A 16,295-nucleotide genomic window follows, 5' to 3' on the forward strand; every position below is an offset into this window, starting at 1 on the left:
CTCCTGGTAGATCTTTTATGCGTACTTAAGAATTCTAAAATATTTTTTATAAGATTTCATTATATATTATAAAATGGTAAGTTATGTACTTAAGGAAAAAATCATGGTTGTTATTTCCTAATCATTTTATTTTTTCAAAGATACTTTTTTAATCAGAGTTTGTATTTTTAATTATTATGTATTAAATCAGTACGCACATTCAGCAAAGAAAAAAGAAAGAAAGAAAGAGCACACACCATATTTATATTATTGTCTGTATTATAATACAGACAAGGGGCCGATGATGAAGCTAAAGTAAATTACTAATCAAGCTGTGAGACCTAAAAGCCAAACATGCCAGAAGATCAATCGTACGCCCACTTTTATACTCACTAGTTTTTAACCGTGTTATGCACAGGATAAAAAGAGGATTTTGGTATTTTATTTATTTATTTAACTGCTAAAAATTAACATATATGCCAACCAAAGAAAATAATAATTTTTACTTGATTTTTTTTCTTATGATTAAATGTCCAAAATTATATACATGGAAACAAAATCTCATGAAGTAAACTCATATATGTTATAAGTTGTCATATTTTATATAAGCACATATGAAATTTTGAATTGATAAAAAGAGTCTATTAGAATATATTGGTTTTATAATTACTCTTACAATTATTACTTTTATGAAAAAATATTACCTTTTAGCTTGTGAATTTTAACTAATAAACTTTTTAAAATACTTTCTTTTTTCATCCATAAATATAATAAAATACTCTTCTGACTTAAATATGCTTTACATAATATGATAATATATTTATATTGTTCTGCTTAACTATGCATAATAGCTCATTTTATACATTTTGTTTAAATATCAAATCAGCTCAGTCATTGGGTAGACCATGATTAGGTTAGGCTAATGTTTGAAAAATTAATTAAGTGAAATTATCTCTGTTTTTTTTTTCGCCAAGACAAAATTTAGGGAAGAGGTGTTTGGATGATACAGGATTGAATGAAAAATCACTTATTTCTTGCAAAAGACTAATTACTACACAGTGGCAGAAAGCGAATTAAGGCGCTTAGGTTGACATAATCTAAATATTTCAATTTTGTTAATTTTCATCAGCTAAGTATATCTTGTACATCATTAAACAATTAATAATATAAAAGTTGAAAGATGTTATGTCAAAATGAAAATTTTAATTAGAATTTATAACTTGTTCAACCGAAACAACAAACATAATTTTTGCTTTGTTTATGCACTATGCTGAACTCATCTTGTTTGATTAACTGAAACTCTATCTACATGCAGAAGTTGATCTAGTTAATGCAAACAGCATACAACCCACCCATGGGTGGTTCGAGGGGCAATTCCGGCTATTATGGCGGGTGTCATTTGATGTCGCCGACAGAATGTAGCTATCTTGTTTTTATATAATTATACTATATATTATATATTTGATGACCTTTATTAGGTTCTTAGTCCTTTGGAAGTAGGGACTCACATAAAATAATTTTCATTGTCTCCCTATTGCTCCTTTCACCATTTAAATGACATGGCACGTTGCCTATTGTTAGTCAACAAATTTTGAGGACCAAAGTATTTTTTTTAAAACTAAAAAGATCATCCAAGCATTTTTTTATGAAAATATATTAAAATACTTTTAATTATTTTCTAAAAACTATCTAATTATCTTAAATTTTCTAGAGATATTTTTAGTTAATTAAGTTTAATATGCATACAACATACACACGCAACTGACGTTATAAATTATGATAAAATTTTCCCAAACAAGTAATGCCCGTAACTATACTTGTTTTGCTTTGGAGAGGAAAACATCGGTATGGAGGAAGATGTATTTCCGCGCAAGATTTAAGTACAAACGCTATTGTAAAAAAAAAATTACTACCGAAAATTTTAACATAAAAATAAGTTTTAAAACAAGTATATATACCACTTAACTGCTCAAAGAATTACATCTATGATATTTTACTTTAGCAACAGTGATATAAAAACAAATAAAAGAGGTATTTAATATTACACCAATGTTATTGCAGAACTTTGTGCAGAATTTTATATATGTTGGCCGCAGGCTAAGTTTTCATCTACCTCCCCTGACATTGCCAGGCAATGCAGGTGAGAGAGTAATTGAACTGTTTGATAAATCTGTAAATGAGCAGAAACATACTATTGACAAATTTTGTGAATTTACATTTGCCAAAATTTTCTTTCAGAATTCAAAATAACTTCACTATAGGATTAGGATCCAAAGTGGGGTTGATGTAAACCAAACCCGTTTAAGATGAGGGTGCTACTATCGATCCTATTAATATTGCTTTTGGTCCATACCTTATTGTGAAAATATCCCTTTGCCCTCAACTTTAAATTTCTCCTCCTCTCCCACTTCTCCTTGCCGTGTCCCCCCACCTTTTCGCCCCCATCTCCTTCTCTCCCAACCATTTGTGACCTCCCTCTTTCAATTCTTTTGGTGTTGAGAAAACAGTATAACAATATATAGATTTTGTTGTTTAATTTTTTTTTTCACCTCAATAAAATTATGATTCCGTTGTATTGTGAAAAATAAATTTAACAATAAAATCACAATTATATTGTGTTAAGGAGTGCCAGAAAAGCAACAATAGAATCAAAAGTCTATTGTTATGTTTGGGTTGATAAAAATATATAATAAAATCATAATTTTGTTATACATTATATAATAAAATCACGATTTCGTTGTGATAAAGGAGGACACAAAAAAAAAATATACAAGAATCATGATTCTTATTCAATAGAATTATAATTTCGCTAAAAGGGCATTTTTGGGATACAAAAAGGGGAGCAACCCCTTAATAGGGACCAAAACCAATTGCAATGGGACCAATAGCAATCCCCTTAAGATTGATTATTTAGGGCAATTGATTCTTACACCTCCATCAATTGCTTCCTGCACTTATTGAAAGTCAGTTGAATTAGAACGTTGCTGCACTGCTTACGTAAAGGTAGTCCAAATAAACAAAATGCTTTGTCTGGAGTTCAGTTTACCATGGGCCCTGAGCCGAAAAAGTAAACAGTGGGCCCGTCCAACTTCTCTCTTCTTTCATTGAGGAAGTTACATAAAATTACCCTATAGCTTAACCGTGCCTTATGTTTTTATATTTCCGTTCATGTATGACTTCAATTCTCCTAATTTTAATTGTTTACATTTAACCTTTTTAATATTTAAATTAAGTTTCTTATCTCATAATTTATTTTAATAATTAATAAAAATATGATGTATCATTAATTTATATAAACTAATAAAAAAAGAAATGTATAAAATTGGATTTGGCTCATCTAAAGTAACTCAATTTAAGACTTGTTTGAATTATATTCATGGTGAAAAATAATTAATTAAATTTTCATGGTGAAGATAATAATAAAAAATTGCTTCTACTTTTTCATGGTGTCACCATGATTTTGTGAGTTATCTAAACACACTGTTAGACTTTAGAAGATAAAGTAATTTTAATAGTCAATGAAAAATTAATCATTGATATTTTGCATATATACAGAATAAATTATGAATATATTGAAATATCAACTATTGAAATTACTTGCTTTTTTTAAAGAGACATCGTTATAAATTTAAGCAACTGTTATCATGTAAAGGATGCTCAAAGGTGGTTTTCTAAAATTTTGAACCTTCTGTGATTCATTTGTTTTGTTAGTCATTTTTTTGGTGCATATTTTATTAGTCAATTGATTGTTTTTACATTTTTTTTTACATAATTACATCCAGCAACAAAAAATGTTGAGATACCTTAATGTCTCCTTATAAGTGTCTCTTATTAGATTTCTCTAAGCATGCATAAAATTTATGAATCTTTGAATCGAGATCTTTGGGCCAAAAGCCCAAAACATTAGAGATTGTTATTTGATAGAGTATAGAAATTAAACAAACAAACAAATCACACGGAATGAAAGAAAACAAAACAAATCATACATAACGGATTGCGCAGGGGCGAGCAGCAGCGAAGTAACAAATAGCAAGAGCAGAATAGAACTAGCAGAGTTCCGGGGGAAAAGGGCAAGCTGATAATATAATATATCATAAACACATTATAACAATAATAAGCAATATGAATAGAACTAAATGTTGTAAATCAGATGTAATTAAAGGTACATTTTCAGAAAGTAAAAAGTTGTTAATCAGAGATTAGAATTTTTTTTTTGTCTGGAACACGCTTGGTGGTATCAAAAGATTATATTAAAAACTGGTGTAATAGATGATGAATATACGATAATTTACCCTCCTAATTTTCTTAATAGCATTCAGCAGTCATAACTTAGAATTTTACACTAAATTTTTTAAAACACCTACCTCACTTTAGAGAATCCAACTAAACTTATATTTGATCCGCGCCAGATGTTTGAACAAAGGGTCAAAAACTACCAGGTGATGAGCAACTCTTAAATTAAGGCTTAAGTTCATAAATGACAAAAGAAAAACATGAAATGGCACTTAATAGAACGGTTAAAAACTTGAGCATAACATTTAATTGGGGCAACATTTCACTGTTCTAAATTACCATGAACATTTGCAATACAAACAGCAGGAGAAACGTTTTCCCCCATTCATCTTCAACTGGAGGGGCCTTAATCATGATTTAAAACGACAAATATTCCTACAAGGGCTGAGAGGCCTAAACACTGAGAGTAGAAAGGCTCTCCCTCAAACATACCACAAGGTCACTTAACCCATGGCATATTTCTGGGTCCAGCTTCTGGCAGTTGACTCGTACTTGTTCCTGTCTGTCTTGTACATGTGGGCAATTTCAGGGACCAAAGGATCGTCAGGATTAGGGTCCGTCAACAGGGAACAAATTGAGAGCAACACCTAAACATGTAAAAGACAAAGTAAACAATGCTTAGTTGCAATTTAACATCTTGTTCTGAATAAGGAGTACTTAAGACTGGTGATGGTTAAAACTCCAACTGCAAGAGCTACATAACTGCCTGACTGCTTGAAAGAATCAGCTATCAAGCTACATATAGTGGTCCCCTTCCATGAGTTACTCAAAATTAACAATATAGTTGCAAACTTCATGCAAATCAGCCATTCATAATTCATTTCAGAGAAATACAATGATTTTAAGTTTGTCTACTAACAATGAAAATGATTTTACACCATCTTTCAATTCTGTGTTAATATATCATAAAAAAATTTGACTACAATACTAAATTCCAAGAGGTCAAACATCTTTTGAGGCAGAGACATATGATTACATAACTTAAAAAACTTATAGCCTTATACATCAAAATTGAATACAAATTATTAGAATCATGAGCCTAAACTTTTGTTTGACTGGTTAAGGTCATTTAACTTTTTTCCATTAAGGTTTTTAGTCCCTAAACTTTTGTTTGACTGGTCAATGTCCCTCAACTTTTCTCCATTAAGGTTTTTAGTCCCTAAACTTTTGAAAATTTCAGTTTTTAGTCCTTGAAATGTCATTAAATAAATACAAGCAAAAGTTTTTTTTGAAAAAGTTTAGGGACTAAAAACTTAGTTAACCCTAAAATGTTGTTGGTCATGAAAGCTGTGAAATTGTCACATCTAAGTTTAGATGGTTTACATTGGAGGCATGATTAAAACATAGTTTACGGAATAAAAGCTGATGTAAAATAATCAAGAAACATACCTTTGAAATAGTTAGCGCAGGGCTCCACTGCTCCTTCAATATGTCAAGGCAAATGCTTCCATTGCTATTTATATTTGGGTGAAATACCTTCGTCCTGAATGCAACCTGAAAGACATTCACAATCGATGAGTATACACAAGATCATCAAAGGAATTCTACAGTGTTCATGATGGCATACAATATAGATTGTTTTTATATATACACAGAAGGAAAAATTCTCATTAAATCTTTCAACAATATAAATGCTGGATTTTGTCCTGCTTTTGAAAATTGAGACCAAACATTAAAATTTAATTCTTGTTAAGAAATGAGTGTTTCAAAGAAGAAACATTCACTACTAAAAGGATCTCTTAGAACATAAAACCTCCAAATAATCCAAATAAGTGGGAAAAATGTATCATGACATAATTTTTTTTAAAAAAAAACTGGTACAGAATTAAAGGAAATGTAGAAACATTACAGAAATAGAAACCTCAATAAATACAAACCTTGGGTGGCTTAAAGGGATAATCTGGAGGGAAATGAATAGTGACTAGGAAAACACCTCCAGCATAAGGACTGTCTGGAGGACCCATAATTGTTGCTTGCCAGTGAAACATGTCTTCAGCAACAGGACCTACAACGTTTTGGAAAAAAAAAAAAAAAAACAGAACAAATATGGGATAAGCACAAAGTTCTTCTACTACTAAATGACAACACCACATAACTATACTGGACAGATTCCTATTCCTAATAAAATAAATACGCACAGAATAGTTTCTCATGCCTCTCAATCGGTAGGCTTATAGCTTGCCGATATGGACGAGAACACAGTTTTATCCAACTATATTTTATAACTTAAAGAAAAGCAACATGATTAGGAAGCTACGATATAATACAACTCTTCAAAATAAACCAATCCAAATACACATAAGAATTATAACATTAATTGTCTGTCTACCAATAAATAGAGGTCATATGAAAATCTTAAAAGAGATATTAAGTGACTTCGGAGAGAAATTAGTTTCAATCACCCTCCAATAAAGTTACAGAACAGCACAAGCAGAGATCCAAATGAGAAATAAGAGTTATAATAGTGCCGGACATTAATGATCACAGAGATTGTTGGATCACACTAAGATGGTAACAACATTAGAACAACATGTACAAATGCAACACTAATCAGTCCTCAACGGCGGTAATTCGAAATTCTTTATTGCAAGTTTGCTTATGAAACGCACAAGCAAGGTAGCGCGTAACAGAGGCATGATCCTGGCAATAACATTATCATTTATCAAGCAAAAAAAAAAAAAAAACCATGTAAGGCTTAAATGAAAAGGAAGAATAACACAGAAGTCCACAATAATTTGTTGAGCAATCCACATAAAACCACCCGATCATCATAAGTCCCTCATACATGTACACACATCTTAATTTTTAACACAAAATCAGCACAACCGATTCAGCTTTAGCGTCACCAAGTCATGCTTAGATCACTCTGTTACCCTAAGCGGAAGTATAATCTACGAACGGCTAAAAAATTGTCCGAATTCCCAAAACATTATACACGATCATTCCGCGATAGAAAATCATGGATCGTATAAAGTACTTGCATCAAAACCAAAATCACAAAACAAAATACCGGCGCTGCATGAGGTAGGAGGATCCTTTTGGAGATCCTTGAGTTCCTTCAAGATCCGCTTCGATGCCATGGCTAAAACCTAAAGAAAATCAAAGATCAGATCAGAACCTAAACACAACGCAACGAAACATAAAAGAGATGAATAGATCTCGGTGGATAGGTATGATGATTACCTTGTTTTTTATTATTTGCGTTTGCGAGCGAGAGAGAAAGGTAAAAATGGAATGAGTGTGAGGGATTTAGGGGAAGGGAAAGAGCTTTTTATAAATGTCTCCTTCCTTCTTTCTCTTCTCCCCTCCCTCGTTAATTTTTTCTCGTTGCTATTGTTATTGCTATTATTATTGTTCCTTTTTTCCCCTTAATTTATTAATTAATATATGTATATTACTTTCCCAAATAGAGCGGTTGTGGGTCCCTTACTTGGCGTTTTCTGTACGAAACCCTTTCCTTTTTTCCTACCCAAGGGCCAAGGCCGAGGTCAAAAGGTGGCACCCCAAAAGGAACCATCTTTCTTTCTTTCCTTCTATTTTTCTTACATGGTGAATTTGTTTAAATTTTAAAATAAATATATTAAAAAATATATTTATTTTATTAAAATAAGTTTTTGTTTTAATAAATAAATTTAAATAAACTAATTCAATATCAACTGTCTATGCCTAACCGTGTTCTCATCTTTTTTAACCCATCCATAATTTTTATTATATCATTTAAATATTTTTTATGTAAACTTGTTAACGTAGATTGTAGTAACATTGAATATGATAATCTAAATATGCAATTCATTATCATTTTATAATAATTTATGGGTTATATTTCCTAGTAACATGATGATGTCTTCTTTCTTTAATTCATTTTAGTGACAATTAATTAAAATTATCATATTCATTTATTTGGCACCTTATCTTTATCAATTTATGTTTTCGGTCAACGATAAAAGACGTAATTTTAGTTTTATCATATTCATTTTAAATAATTATAATTATAATATGTTTAATAAATCAAAATTAGATGTTAGAGTGAGAAATATAATTTACAACACTACTATACTAGTACGAACGGTACATAATTATTAAAACATTAAAACTTTCTGCTTGCCCATGCATTATTGAATTTTATTGATAGATGCATGTACCATAAAAAGGTAAGGAATAAAATCATTAGGTAAAAAAAAAGATATTACGTATTCAATATCTATAAATCTAACATAATTTAATACGTTTTTAAGCAATTAAGATTCGCTTTTAATCCGTAAATTCGCTTTAAATATTATTTTCATTTTAATTATTTAAAATAAATAAAATTAGTACAATTTATCCATACATCGTTCTCTACTTTTCATTCTTTTCTTTTCCATATGAAGCATGTGCTCTTAATTTTCTACGCTATCCACGTGTTATCCTGGTCTAGAAACTTCTATTTCAATGCAATTATTATTACAAATCAGTGGATTTTGATATGAAGTAGAAATCATACTGCGGAAGGTAACTGCCACAGATAGAAAGAGTTGGGTAAATTTTTCTTGTGTATTTTACAACAAAAAATTATTTTTAATTATATTTCGTATAAATTATGCATGTAATTAAAAAAGACAAATAATAATTAATGTATTTAGAATATTAGTTAAGAAATTTTAAAAAAAATTATTTAAAATACGAAAAACTATAGTTTTCATAACTTTTTTTACATTTATATTTTAAATAATAAATATTTTTTGATTTTCATTTCTTAATCAATGTAACCAAATATACTCGTTACCAATACCCTAAAAAAAAAAAATCCACACAAGTGAGCACTAGAAATAATGAGCTAGTGCCAGCTGGGTGGGGCCAACACACGGTTGAACGCGGGCGAGTTGGCTCATTGATCTCAACTCATAAGGTAACCACTCCCATCTCAAATTCTCAACGTTTCTTTCTGTTTTGGCAAACACGGTTGAGAATGTCAAGGCGGGTCCAAATCGACGATCCCAAAAACGACGACGACGTTCCCAAAAACGACGACGTTCCAGACGCTGATTCCTCTCAGCTCCGTAAACGGGACTACATTGACGTCCCTTCTCACCCCTACTTGATGAAGCTTTTGAACAAGCAAGGTTAAAATGACTTACTCTTATTCCATTATTAATTTTTAATTTCGTGTCTTTTAATTTAAGCATGCGGTTGCAGTGTCAATATTGCGTTACAATTCTGAATGATGTTTTTGTTTTCAGGGGACCAGATTGTTCTATTTGCGGATAGAGTTTTGAAGTTCACGGGTTCGGGGAAGATGAAATGCCGCATTCTGTTGGTTACGGATTTTGCGATTTACATTGTTGACCCTGAGACTGATTCGCTTAAGCGGAGGATAGCCCTTGCAGCGGTTGAGAAGATTTGTCTGAGTGAACTAAGTGATAACTTTCTTGCAGTTATAATTCCGACAGAGTATGATTTACTTATAGCTAGCGCTAGAAAGAATGAAATCGTCGCTGCCTTTGTTGAAGCTTATGAACTCGAGGTGGTTTCTTCCAATAGGTAATTTGAATTTTCGGCTATTGCAGCGATTCATTGCTTCATCCATTGTCGTATGTGATTGCTTACATGATCTAGCAACGGGGCATGTTTGGATCCTGCACTTCCCCACTTCCAAGTTTTAACACAAAAATGCTCAGACTATGGAGCAAAAACAGTGATGCCTTTCTGTCCTGTATTAAAATTTTTGTAGCGGACTAATGGTTCCCTGAGGATTTCTACAGAATGTGTTTAGAAATGTAGTATATACATGCTAGCAAACAATTGAATTTTTTGGTAACCTTTCATTTTGAAATTCCTGCTTTAAAGGGAGATGTTAATACCCTTTTTTTGGGTACTATTCCTAGTATTCCGTCTTTGTCTATCTCAGGTATGTAGGATTATATCTGGTATGACTCTGGTAGCTGTATAAAAGTATTGATTATGTATGAGAATTATGGTGCATTGCTAATGGAAATTCTGAGTAATTTTGTTATACCATTTTAAAGATATTCCTTGACTCCTATAAAGCATGATCTCATTTCTGAAATTCTAATTCCCGCAAGGTAGGTCCTGATGTACATGAAAATGGCACCTGGGTATACACACAGTATATACCTGCATGGCAGATGTCTGCAACACCACTGCATTCCCTAATCCCTTGACTCAAGGAATTATAAGATAGTTAGAATTGTAATAACTTAAGCCTTATTGGAACATTATCTGACCCCAAGTTTAAAATTGTTTATACAAGTTTGATTAGTGTTTTCTGCAGTCTTTATAGCAATTTTGCTGCTTAGTATTGTTTTTAACAGTTGTCGTGAAACTTCCTCTTGAATTTAATTTATCACTAAATACATGTTTTGCAATTCCTTGGTAGGTTTGAGTATAATGCAGCATCTGACTTGGTTAAGGAAATTGAATTTGAGGAAGCTGAAGGTGTGTGGCGAATTTTTTTTCCTTTAGTTTTTTTTAAGGTGGAGTAGGTGCTTGGAAGGGGAATTATCATCTCTGTTACTATTCCATGCTTTCTTATTTCTCTGTTTTGTAGTACTTTCTGCTGTATATTTCTGAATCTTCTCTTATTTTCTCTTTTAATATATTTCAGGGGGCGTCAAAACAAGAATTTTGAGGAAGTGAACTTCTTTTCTATTTTCGTGATAACATCTGTAAACTTGGTAGGAGACCCGTACAGGAAATGATTGTTAATCGATTGTGTAGGAAAGGTTCTTTTGGTACAGTGTTTCCTTTCCAAAGATTAATTACGCTATTATTCTTTTATCAGAAATTTTAGAAGAGCAGAAATATATAGTTTCAATCTGAAACCAGATTCAACTGGATGTATGAAATGGAATTATATCTAATTTTTTAAGCTAACACGATATCATATGTAGCTTGTTTCCTGTCTCTAGTCTTTTAATCTTTAGCCGTTCGTTGCTAAACTTCACGACTTCCCCCAAGTCCATTTACATTCAATACCTTCACCGTCTCCGTTTTGTGTGGACCTTGTTTTTATGATGGTACTATCCCCAACTATGTTGATGTTAAATATACTTTAACTTGCGTCAGCACCCCAATATAGAGGCTCAGTCTCAATTTGCCTCATCTAATCTGAGTTGTTGCAAACTGGATTGATATCATTGAAGTTGTGAACCCAAATGGTGAAATTGTGTGCTAAGTCTTTACAGACGAAACAAAACTATCAATTACATTGCAAATGTTGAAAATGCTTTGCATTTCCCCCTTCAACAAATAGGTGGTACCGTTGGTTTGGATTTTGTGATTTCCAAAAAATTTAACCAAACGAGCTCTAGTGTTGTGAACAAGGCTCATACCTCATGGTTCATCAGCAGGCCCCAAAATTCTGTATCCCTTTCCCCAAATATAGAGGAATTAATAAATTTTCCCTGTGTTTGTTATTATCGAAGTTTACACCAATAGTACATGTATAAGGATTAAGGAAAACTGTGAGCGTTAAAATAAAACAAATCTGGCAGTTGTCTGCAATGTTATTTTTCTTATCCCTTTTAGCAATTTAGACAGAATGGCGGATATTGATTTTTCGAATCATTTATTAAAAATATTAAATTGACAGTATAGTTTTGATTTATCAGAATGTAAATTGGTGAAAATTTAGCTTCATGTTGAGGTGTAACAAGTTCTACCAGATACAGTAATAAAAATAATTCATAAATAAGAACTCCAAATATAAAGAAAAAAAATTATGAAGTATGAAAAGGTGTTTTTTTTATAAAAAAAAATATTGATTAGCGGAACAAATCTTTCATTGACAGAATGGCTAGTTTTAATCGATCAAAGTGGTCTGAGGGAATTACTGAACGTATTAGGTGTCGTATGTGCAGTTCATGACAACACTTGTCGAGGTAGTTTTTAGACTATCGTGTGTCTATACTCCGAATAATATATATAACTAGTATTTAAATTTTTCAATGTTTGAGAAAGAATGAATAACAATACAATAATCACTTGCAAAGGGACCCAATTACTCAGCACCAATTTGTTTTTACTAACTTCCAAGGACCATAAGTCCATTAGATTGATATCATTTCTCCTGTTATGAATATGATCGAATTGATTACATCTTAACAACTATTGAGCAGAACAAAAGAATCTCATTGTTGAACAGAGGTAGAAGGTATGTCAACTGCACGAGGGGTGGGTGTAGAAGCTTCTGATCTAGACTCGGTGGATGGTAGATTTGGCGTATTTACACGACGAATCTCCTCTATCATTCTCACCACATCAGGCATCTTTGGTCTCTGATCCGGTATTCTTGCAGCACAAGCCATCCCTATTTGTAGCATCCCCACCATTTCTTCCTCTATGTTTGGATACCTCAGCAGCTGTACATCAAACACTTCTGCAGTCCACTCCTCTCTAACCACAGAATTCACCCATCTAACTAAGTGGACAACCTGCTCACCTTCTGTGCTGTTTATGGGGGATTTCCCAGTCAGAAGCTCAAGTAGCAGCACCCCGAAGCTGTACACATCAGATGCATGAGTTGCTTTGCGTGTGTCTGTTACTTCTGGTGCACGGTATCCGGTTGCTCTCATTGCTGGCATGGGTATTGGACTCATCAATGTTGCCAAGCCAATATCAGATATGCATCCATATCCTTGTGAGTTGAAGAAGATGTTTGAGGCCTTTAGGTTTCCATGAACGAGTTTCCCTCCATGTTGAGCGTGGATGCAAGCAATGCCTCTGGCTGCACCAATTGCAATTCTCAAGCGGCTATCCCAGTCTAAAGAACTTCTGCCTTCCCCTCCTTTGCCTGCATAATGCAACATGCTCACATTAGCCATTTCCAGAAAATTATATATGTGAAGAAAGCCTCCTCATTGGATCCAATTAACTTAGTTAGCATAACTTATAAGAAAGATGCATTAGGAAAACAAATGAATATTAACCAAAATCAACTTATGTGACAGACTGAATTGCTTCCCTGACTTGTGCACTGTTTGGGCAAACTTCTTATAAAAGGAAAATAAGAAGGTAAAATGAATAGAGCTTTTTGTGTAAGCTAAGTTGATTTTAACTTATCAAGAAGTTTGATGCATTTCCAGTTTGTAAGCCTGCCTGTTGAGAAAAATGAGAGAAGCTGAAGATAATTTAATTAGGTAAGAGAAAAGGTTCAACATACCATGTAACAAAGCAGAAACACTGCCTTGTTGATAGTAATCATATACTATGAGTTTCTCCTCCTTTGAATAATAATATGCCCTCACTGCATCCACATTTTCGTGCTTAATTTTCCCCACCACCTCCATCTGCTGTTCAAAATCTCGTTTTCCGACTGTGACCTCCTTCAACCTCTTCACCACTACAGTGGTTGCATCCTCTAGAGCAGCCTTATATGTCATGCCAAAGGTACCCTTTCCAAGAATTTCAGCAGAAGCTCTCAACAAATCCTCTAGATCAAATGCAAGATTGCAACCCTCAAAGAAGACAATTTTGTTGTTTTTGTCTTGACTTCCAGAAGATTCTGTTTTCAGAGTGGCATGTTTTTTCTGGGATTTCACTGCTTGCACATTAACACCTGCATTCTGATAGCAGCAGACAATCATGAAAACTGCAATCAAGACAAACCCCAGCACACAAGCACCAATGATGATACCCAACAATGCAGGTTCACTGAGTCCTTTCGATTTCTTTGCCGGATAGGCAGCTGGTGGCTCCATAGGAAAAGCTGGAGGGAGTGCATGTGCTGATGTAAGATTGTTACCGGCAAAGGCCGAACTAGGAAATCTAAGAAGGGAATTAGGCACAACCCCACTAAGGTTATTATTGGCTAGATTCAGCTCCCGCAGGCTACGAATATTGAGATCAGGAATCTGACCCGAAAGGGAGTTGTTGGCAAGGACTAATGAGGTGAGATGAGTCAGATTTGAAATTGAAAAGGGGATGCTCCCATTGAAAGAATTGTTGGACAAATTGACAACACTAAGGTTATTCCAAACTGAAAAATCCAATGGCAACGACCCAGAAAACTTGTTGGATTGGAGATAGAGGCTGGTCAAGTTTTTCAGCTCAGAGAAACCATCAGGGAAAGGGCCACTTATACCATTTGATCTAAGACTAACAACCTCAAGCGCCGAGAGGCGACTGAGGGTGTTGGGAGAGATTGGACCACTCAACCCAGCTCCAGGCAATCGAAGTTCTATGACTCGGGACTCGTCAGAGTTGCAAATCACTCCTCTCCAGCTTTGGCAAACAGAAGTGTTCTCATCCCAGTTGACATGAGGAGAGTGACTCATGTTGTCAAGGAAATCAAGCAAAGCTTGTTTATCTTCCACTGGTTCAGCCACAACACTAACCAACAACACTGCTTCCATCACCAAGGCTGCTGAAAAAATGAACAAGAGGGGCAGCTTCTTGTCCATTTTCCGGCTCCAACAGAGAAGATCAACAGTTCACCACAACTTGGATGTTAAATAATGTCTCTACTCAAGATATTGTTCACCTTTACAAGAAACCAAAGTTTAGAAATAACGAAGGATTAATTAGACAATTAATAAACAGGAGTGTTTTCGTTACATACGCAAACCTGAACCAAAGACAATTGTGTATGGGGCTTGTTTGTATGTGTACCGTGTGCATTTTACTAAGATTATACTAAGTGTCTGTTGAGTCAAAATTAGCAGCTCGTGTTTGACCTTGAAATTAACCTTGTTAACATGTTTTTTGGTTCATCTACTCAATTGGTTTTCCTTAATGACTAGTATAACAAAAACGATGCAAACCTAAACTTGGAAGCTAAAAGTCAGTTAAATAGGCAGCCAATAATAAAATGCTGGTGACCAAGACTTTTTTGACAGCAGACAAATACACCATTATATGGAACCAATCAGAAACATGAATAGCAGAAATATTTTCTATCTGTATAGTGTATGCACAATAAAAGCATTAAAAATATTAAAATTTTGGGTTTGTTCTTTGCTTTCATTTTGGAACTAATCCAAGTGAACACAGATAAAAAGCTAAAAGGCAGAGAGCACTTGACAGTTGACACACTTAGCATAAAGAGAAAAAAAATGGAATACTTACAACTCACTTCTTGATCCCAAAATTCAGCAAACTAGTTAAGACAAAGAGAACAGTGTCCTCCAAAAACATGGTACGAATCTTCAAGAACAAAGAAAGAGTGATGAATTTGGGGGGTTAGCTAGAAAAGCATGAAGTAGGTCCAGGACCATGTCAGACACATGTCCATCTTGTTTCAGAAGCAGTTAGAGGAAGGAAATCTAAACTGGGGTCTTTGCAATGATGGTGTATTGGTAGTGATAGAAGATGAGCTGTATTTGCTTGTGAGAACAGCAGTGCCACATGCAATTGAAGTAAGAGAAACTCATTCTGTAATCATTTAGAAGCCAAAGGTTAGATATTATTTTATGCCGTACAATTAGGAGGGTGCATATGCAAGAGTGCGTTTTAGAGTAATGAAACAACTATTTGGGTGACCAATTTTAGTAACTTATCTCCTTTTAACTACTATTTTTTTATTAGTAAGACTCAAATGCGAGATTTTAAATCAAATTTAATACTATTTGAACCAATAATTTATTGGCGTAATGAAGATTTACATGTGTATTATATTTTTATATACACGCTTATATATGCATTGTTATATATTAATTTTTATATGAATTGTAATGAAACAACTATGCACACTAACTCTCACGGATAACCTTCCTAGGGTAAAATAAGGGGAATACCTGCTGGCGTAACGCATTTTACGTACGGATATTGCTAGAATCAATTATAGGATTGTTTGTTAGAAACAATGCAAATTTCAAAGGCAAGGATAAAAAAAATGTTAGTCACTGATTTCTGAAAAATTCCAACCTCCTTTTATTAGTGGAGGAAGAGATCTTCACTGTTCATTTCTACCACTCATTTTCTCTCCCTTGCGTCGTTAAAATCTATAGTTAAGACTTAAGAATATTAAGATTAAGATTTTTCTACAATACGAGAGAGGACAGAAGAATTTCTCCTAACCACTTGAA

General features: G+C 33.4%; 3 protein-coding genes across 3 annotated transcripts; 1 reads left to right on the forward strand and 2 right to left on the reverse strand.

The window, feature by feature from the left end:
* Positions 1–4,423: 4,423 nt before the first annotated feature.
* LOC114410327 (ubiquitin-conjugating enzyme E2 10) lies at positions 4,424–7,650 on the reverse strand. Its single transcript, XM_028374239.1, has 5 exons — positions 7,456–7,650; positions 7,283–7,361; positions 6,150–6,277; positions 5,662–5,766; positions 4,424–4,859 (listed from the first exon to the last, which is right to left on the reverse strand). The coding sequence occupies exons 2-5, from the start codon at positions 7,350–7,352 to the stop codon at positions 4,716–4,718; spliced, it is 447 nt and encodes a 148-aa protein (XP_028230040.1). The 5' UTR covers positions 7,353–7,361; positions 7,456–7,650; the 3' UTR covers positions 4,424–4,715.
* A 1,502-nt stretch (positions 7,651–9,152) lies between these two features.
* On the forward strand, positions 9,153–11,178 carry LOC114410329 (myosin IC heavy chain-like). The gene is made up of 4 exons (XM_028374242.1): positions 9,153–9,374; positions 9,492–9,792; positions 10,649–10,707; positions 10,877–11,178. Exons 1-4 carry the CDS (start codon positions 9,221–9,223, stop codon positions 10,906–10,908), a joined length of 546 nt encoding a protein of 181 aa, XP_028230043.1. The 5' UTR covers positions 9,153–9,220; the 3' UTR covers positions 10,909–11,178.
* A 998-nt stretch (positions 11,179–12,176) lies between these two features.
* On the reverse strand, positions 12,177–15,714 carry LOC114410328 (probable inactive receptor kinase At4g23740). Its single transcript, XM_028374241.1, has 3 exons — positions 15,337–15,714; positions 13,433–14,752; positions 12,177–13,063 (listed from the first exon to the last, which is right to left on the reverse strand). The coding sequence occupies exons 2-3, from the start codon at positions 14,670–14,672 to the stop codon at positions 12,402–12,404; spliced, it is 1,902 nt and encodes a 633-aa protein (XP_028230042.1). The 5' UTR covers positions 14,673–14,752; positions 15,337–15,714; the 3' UTR covers positions 12,177–12,401.
* Between the last annotated feature and the right edge of the window lie 581 nt (positions 15,715–16,295).

This window comes from Glycine soja, chromosome 4 (assembly GCF_004193775.1).
Source record: "Glycine soja cultivar W05 chromosome 4, ASM419377v2, whole genome shotgun sequence".
Classification (NCBI taxonomy): domain Eukaryota; kingdom Viridiplantae; phylum Streptophyta; class Magnoliopsida; order Fabales; family Fabaceae; genus Glycine; species Glycine soja.